The sequence below is a fragment of the Antechinus flavipes genome, chromosome 1 (genome assembly GCF_016432865.1).
Source record: "Antechinus flavipes isolate AdamAnt ecotype Samford, QLD, Australia chromosome 1, AdamAnt_v2, whole genome shotgun sequence".
Lineage (NCBI taxonomy): Eukaryota > Metazoa > Chordata > Mammalia > Dasyuromorphia > Dasyuridae > Antechinus > Antechinus flavipes.
The window spans coordinates 342,872,420-342,878,436 of record NC_067398.1 but is presented as its reverse complement, the minus strand read 5'-3'; the positions used below and the strand labels follow the sequence as shown (position 1 = coordinate 342,878,436).

The following is a 6,017-nucleotide window of genomic DNA, read 5'->3' as shown; positions in this document are numbered from 1 at the left end:
GAGAGAGTGGTAACAAAACACAAAGAAGGATGGAGAGAATAGAATAAATGGGAGGAAATACAATTAGCAATAGTAATTGTAAAAAAAAAATCTTGAAGCATGTTTTTCTCATAAGGCCTCATTTCTTAAACATAGAGGGAACTGAGTCAATTTTATAAAAAATAAGAGCCATGCCCCAATTGATAAATGATCAAAAGATATCAAAAGATATCCTTTGATGTAACAATATTACTACCAGGTATCAATCTCAAAAGAGTTTTTGTTTTTGTTTTTGTTTTTTTAAGAGAAAAGGGATCTATATGTACAAAAATATTTGTAATAGTTTTCTCCTTAGGGCAAAACAAATGGAAATTGAGGGGATGTCCATCAATTGGGAATGGCTGAATAGATTATGGTATGCAAGTACTCCATATATTTGTCTGACTCTTTAGTAAAACTGCAATTTCTTCAGGAACTGTGTTTTGTGTTTGCAGGATCATACATTCAGGTTGAAGAGGGTCTCAAAGACAATTCAATCCTCGCTCTATTTTGATAGATAAGGTAACTGGAATGGCAGAGGTTCAATGATTTGCTTAAGGTTACCCAAGTAGTGAGTGGAGAATTGAGGAAGTGAACCCATCTATTCAGAAGCTGGAGTTTCAGGACCAAATTGCTTCCAAGATATTCTTTGCTGTAGGGTTAAGCACAGTAAATATATTCTAGAACGGGATTGCTGGAGCCAGAATTTTAGCTCCTTGAAGGCAGGGATTTTATTTTTTTGTTTTTTTATCCTGGATGCCTGTTACGGTACACAGGAGGTGTTTAAAAATATTGGCTGGATGAAGGAATATAAGCTGAGGATATGAATTCTGTGCAAACAAAGGAACACAAAAGCTTTTGAGGGTGTTGAAAAGGAGGTTTGAATTTTATTTGGGGTCTGACTGAAATCAGGAAAGAGTTCGGAGGTCGCCAAGCTCAGAAACAGGGTGCTTCCTCTGGTCAGAGTAGGAGGAGGCCCTCTGGCCAATCCCTGCTCTGGGAGTCCTAGGTCCCTATCCCAGGTAGGACTTACATCCTGGCTCAGAAAGGAGGACGCAGTCACCCTAGAGGTCCCTTTCTCTGGGACTGGGGTAGCTGGGAAGGTTCCTGAGCACAAGCCCCTAAAAGACGGGGCGACGAGGCAACAAACTCCTTTCTCCCTACAATAGGAGCCCGGGAAGCAGAGAGGGTCCGGGCCCGGGCCCCCGAATTGCACTAAAGGGTCAACCTGGGCGGTGAGGGTGGGCCCGGCCGGGCACGGAGCCGACGCTGGCCCGAGAGGCGGAGGCGAAGGCGGTGGCTGCGGCTGCTGCGGCGGCAGGAGGCGGAGGCTTGGCTAGGTCCCCTCCTCCGGGCCCGGCTCAGGGAGGAGCCCTAGCGACCCCGGCCCGGCACTGCACAGCGAGCGGCCGGGGACGGACAGCGAGCGCGGCCTGGCCCAGGCGACGGCGTTCGCCGAGCCGGGAAGGGGAAGGTCGCGAGCCCGCCGCTGCTGTCTCTGCAGTCGCCATCCATCCACTCCGTTCTTCCAGACGCCTGGCCCCAGGCCTTCGCGCGCCCATGCAGCCCGGGAGCCCGGCGTGAGCGCTCCGGCCGGGCCTGGCTCCGGCTCCGGCTCTGGCTCCGGCCGCGGCTGCTGCTGCGGTTGCGGGGCGGCGGCCGCCGGGCTGGGCCGGGCCGGGCCAGGCCGGGGCCATGCGCAGGGTGCACTAAGCGATGCCGCGGGGACAGGGGCCGCAGCTCGCAGCCCCCTCCCCGCATGGTCATGGCGGCCCCCGGCCGCCCCCTGCTCCCGCGCCCGCCCCCGCCCGACTCGCTTTCTGCCTTTGCTTGGGGCTCTGCATCGGGGGCCTCTCCGCCGCTCCAGACCCGGGCTGCCAACCCTGCGGCCTTGACTGCGACTGCACCCAGGGGCCCGACAGTGCCTGCAGCGTCAACTGCTCCGGCCGCGGCTTGCGAGGGCTTGGGCCCGAGCTGCCCATCCCGCCCGACGTGACTTCGCTGTGAGTAACTGTTCCTCGCTCACTCCGCTTCTGCTGCTCCTGTACACTCTCTCAACCCCTTGTCCGCCCTCTTCTCCAGCCTCCCTCTAGACCCCCAGCTCTTGCAGAACCCCTTCTCAAATACAGCCTACCCCACCCCACCCCACCCCAGCGCTCTCCGTGGTATGGGTGCCCAGGAGGCAAGAGACATGTCCCGAATCTCTGGGTTCACGTGGAGTGGGGCATTCTTCCTGGATGACACATAGTGCTTGTCTCGGGACAGGTTAGAGTGCTTCAACGGGAGGTTACAGTGTTTCTGCTGAGAAAGCCAGTAGACTTGGAGATAGGAGCGTCTGACTGTTGCTATTCCTCCTCCCTTCTCTTTTGGGGCACAACCCCATAGGGAAGCTGTGAGCAATCTTGGAAGAACAAGCAGATTGGGTCTCTGGGTACCAGGGACCATCTCTGCACCACTTGGCCCAGGACAAGGGGAGGCCTTCTCTCCCCTTCTTTCACAGCACTTTTCCCTGTTCTTTGCCAACTGGTCTTTGGCTGAAGACGCTGGCAGTGCTGTTGCCATGGCTTTGGGCCTGGAGGAAGGCAAGGGGGTGGGGAAAGAGGTGGAGGAGGGACAGAAAAAGTTGTGGGTAAGGCCTGATCATCTCAAAGAAACAAGGCCTGAACTCTGGTTCTGTGTTTGATCCTTGGAGGCCAAGAGAATGTTTGGTCTCCATGTACACTCATGCTGTCCTCCCAACTCTCCCAGAGACCTGGATACAACCCTAAACAGAAACAAACGCATTCTGACAGTGGAACCTAAATATCTGTTTCCCTTCCTTACTTGGCTTAGTGATGGATGTATGGGATTTAGCACGGTTTTTCTGTGTGGAATTTTGCAAAGATTTTGGAAGAAGGGGAAAATGTTTGGGGCACGGTTCGGCAAAGTCATCATTAATCTGACATGTATTTGGGCTTGCCTTGAAGCCAAGAGGGTCAAAGCCCCACAGAAATCATTTGAAGCTCTTTATCCCAGTCATGCTCTATGTTCATCCCTTAAAAGTGAAATTGTTATTTCCCTCCTAGATGGGGAACAGGAGCAGGCCAAATGTGGAACTGAGCTTTTCTATCCACAAAAAATATACATGTTAAGAGTAAGAAAAGGAAAATCTGGAGCCACGCATGTCTCAACTAAAGTTAGAATTTCATTGTGGTGAAGAAGGAAAGTCACAAGTCATTTTGGGTAGAATTGGAGGAGAGAGGAGGCCAGGCAGGCCAATTTGGCATTCTGTCTAGGACTGCTCAGAACTTACTTTTTGTAAATTTAGAGATGTTTTGAGGGACTTAGTTTTAATCATCATTGAACTGCTTCTCTTAAACAAGTGTCTGATTCCTAACACTCCCTCTTTTCAAGTTTAAGATAGTTGTTTTTGCTGTTCATGTCTCATGCTGAGAAATGCAAACTGTCCACTCGGATCTCTAATACATTCCTTGTGTTTTGAGTCTCAGGTCTAACATTCCCCCAGGAATCAGCACTGGTGTATAATCATCAGTCCTGTAGAGATATAAGTCCAATATTCTTGAGAATTATTTATTTCTTCTGCTTTGCCTGCTTGAGAGATAACTTAAACTATGTAATTCCTAGTATTCCTGGTTTTAGATCAGTCGTATCAGGTAAGCACAGGGTCCAGAAGACTGGCAGACTTATCTGCATTTGATATATTTTTCATTATTTTATTATGCATTATGTAATACTATATGTACCAATTATTTGCTTATCAAATCACATTGTTTGCTTAATTACTATCTTGAGTAAAACTGCTATAAACAGCTAAAAAAAAAAAAAAAGATCACTGTGAAAGTACTTAGGAGGAAATAGACATCTACCTGAAAAGGAAGCCAAGAGGGAAAAATAATCTATATATTTCACCTCTCTATTATTGGCTTATATTTGGAGCTTATAGTTGGAATTGGAAAGGATTTTAGAGCTCTTTTAGGCCAGAGGTGTCAAACTCAGGTCTGCAGGCTGCATACACCTGGTCCTTCAAACTCAGTACTGTGGCCTGAACCAGATTAAAATGTAACTAGAAAATGTTTTAACAAAAGAAAAATGCAATACAAATAATGTTAATTAATGATTTTCTAAATCAAATACATGACCTGCAGGAATCTGCCTCTACTGTATTTGAGTTTGACACTGCTTTAGGCTAATCCTATCATTTTAGAAATGAGGAAAACTGAAGCCCAGGGGAGTTAGTTTGGGAAGAATCACAAATGTTATAAGTAGCAGAGTTATCATTTTGAGTCTATGACCACTGGTTCCAAATTCTGATAATGATGGAGAACGCTGAGATAGGTAAGCTAAAAAATCATTTTTGGATCTGGCATAAACTGTGATGTTTTGGAGCAGATGTACATTCTGGAAGCACTGTAGTACAGTGTTTAAAATGGTCTTAACTGGTTTGAGCACGAATGATCATGGTGTTAGGTGACCTAGAAGTATGCTGAGTAATGGAAGGTGACCTGAAACTCAGCATTTGTTGTACAAGCTGCATGTGAATAACCACCAGGTGTTTGTATCTAGAAAAACACTTTCACTTTCTGGACAGTGGGAAAGAAAGTAGAATCTAAATCCTACTTATCCTTCAAGACTTACAGCAAAGAGTTCTTTCTAGACTACTTTTTGATATGAACTCCACAGTGATATTACTTATATCAAAAACATTGTTCCTTTAAATTGTAATTATCCTCTGATATCATTTGCCTTTTCACATATTTATATCTTTTTTTTTTTTTTTTTTTTTTTTTTTTTTTTTTACCAACTAGATTGGAAACTCCTTCAGGGAAGATAATTTTTTTACATTGTATCACCCATAGTAATAGAATGAAGAACTCTAGGGGAGAAAGTTTATAAAATGGCCAAGACTAAATATTGCTTTTTTTGGGCAAGGTATGAAGGGGAAGGAAAATAACTTCCTGAAATGCAGTCAGGAAATTTCTATTTGATTCCTTTGGATGTATTTCTTCCCCCACCTCCTTCCATCCCCCCCACCCCCCCAGGCAATTGGGGTCAAGTGACTTGCCCAGAGTCATACAGTTAGGATGTGTTAAGTGAATGAGATCATATTTGAACTCAGGTCCTCCTGACTTCAGGGCTGGTGCTTTATCCATTGTGCCACCTACCTGCTCCTTGAATGCATTTCTTTATGAAGATTTAATTTTCAGTTCTGACAGTCATGTGATTGAGGGAAACTCACCTCTTCTGTTCGGTATCTCAGCTCTGTATTTTTTCAGTTAATATTTATTTTCTCCCCCTCCACTAGGAAAAGAAAAGAAAACAAAAATAAGTTTGTATACTCAAGCAAAATAACTTTCCGCATTGATCATGTTCAAAAGTAAGTTCTATTGTGCATCTTGAGTACATCACCGTTCTGCTAGGAAGTCAATAACGTGCATGATCATCAGTTCCTTGGAATCATGGTGGGTCTTTGCATATTTCAAAATTATCTTTATGATGAGTTATTCTATAAATGGTTCTCCTGGTTCTGTTCACTTTACTCTGCATCACTTCCTACAAGTCTTCCCAGGTTTTCTGAAAGTGTTCTTTTCATCATGTCTTACAGTACTATAGTGTTCCAGAGCATTAGAGGTAACTTGTTTAGCCAGTTCCCAAATGATGGGAATCCCCTTTTTCTAGTTGTGCCTCAGCTTTTCAAAGCATTGCATAAATTTAATCTCATGCTTGAGATTATATTTGCTTCCCTCCAAATATTTAGCCTTTTCTTCTTGAAATTGCTTTGCATATAATTTTTATTTACTAGCTTGTGTACTTGTTTCAAGTCTCTAGTGGATTCAAGGATAAACGTTATATCATCAACATTCAGTACAGTGCCTTCTTTACAAATAGTAGGTACTTAACACATCTTTGTTAAATTGAATTAAATTGATTATCAATTTACTTATTACAAATATTAGCTTTTATGATCCTCAGTTCCTTCATTTATTGAACTGGGATTTTTC

The 6,017-nt window shown here is 44.8% G+C and overlaps 1 protein-coding gene across 2 annotated transcripts in view; it reads left to right on the top strand.

Moving 5' to 3' along the window:
* Positions 1-352: 352 nt before the first annotated feature.
* PKD1 (polycystin 1, transient receptor potential channel interacting) overlaps positions 353-6,017 on the top strand; it is a 125,273-nt gene continuing 119,608 nt past the window's right edge. For both annotated transcript variants that reach the window (XM_051969492.1, XM_051969490.1), the window contains exon 1: positions 353-2,021. In XM_051969492.1, the coding sequence (XP_051825452.1) occupies positions 1,735-2,021 (287 nt within the window). In that variant the 5' untranslated portion in view covers positions 353-1,734. The remainder of the gene's footprint in view (positions 2,022-6,017) is intronic.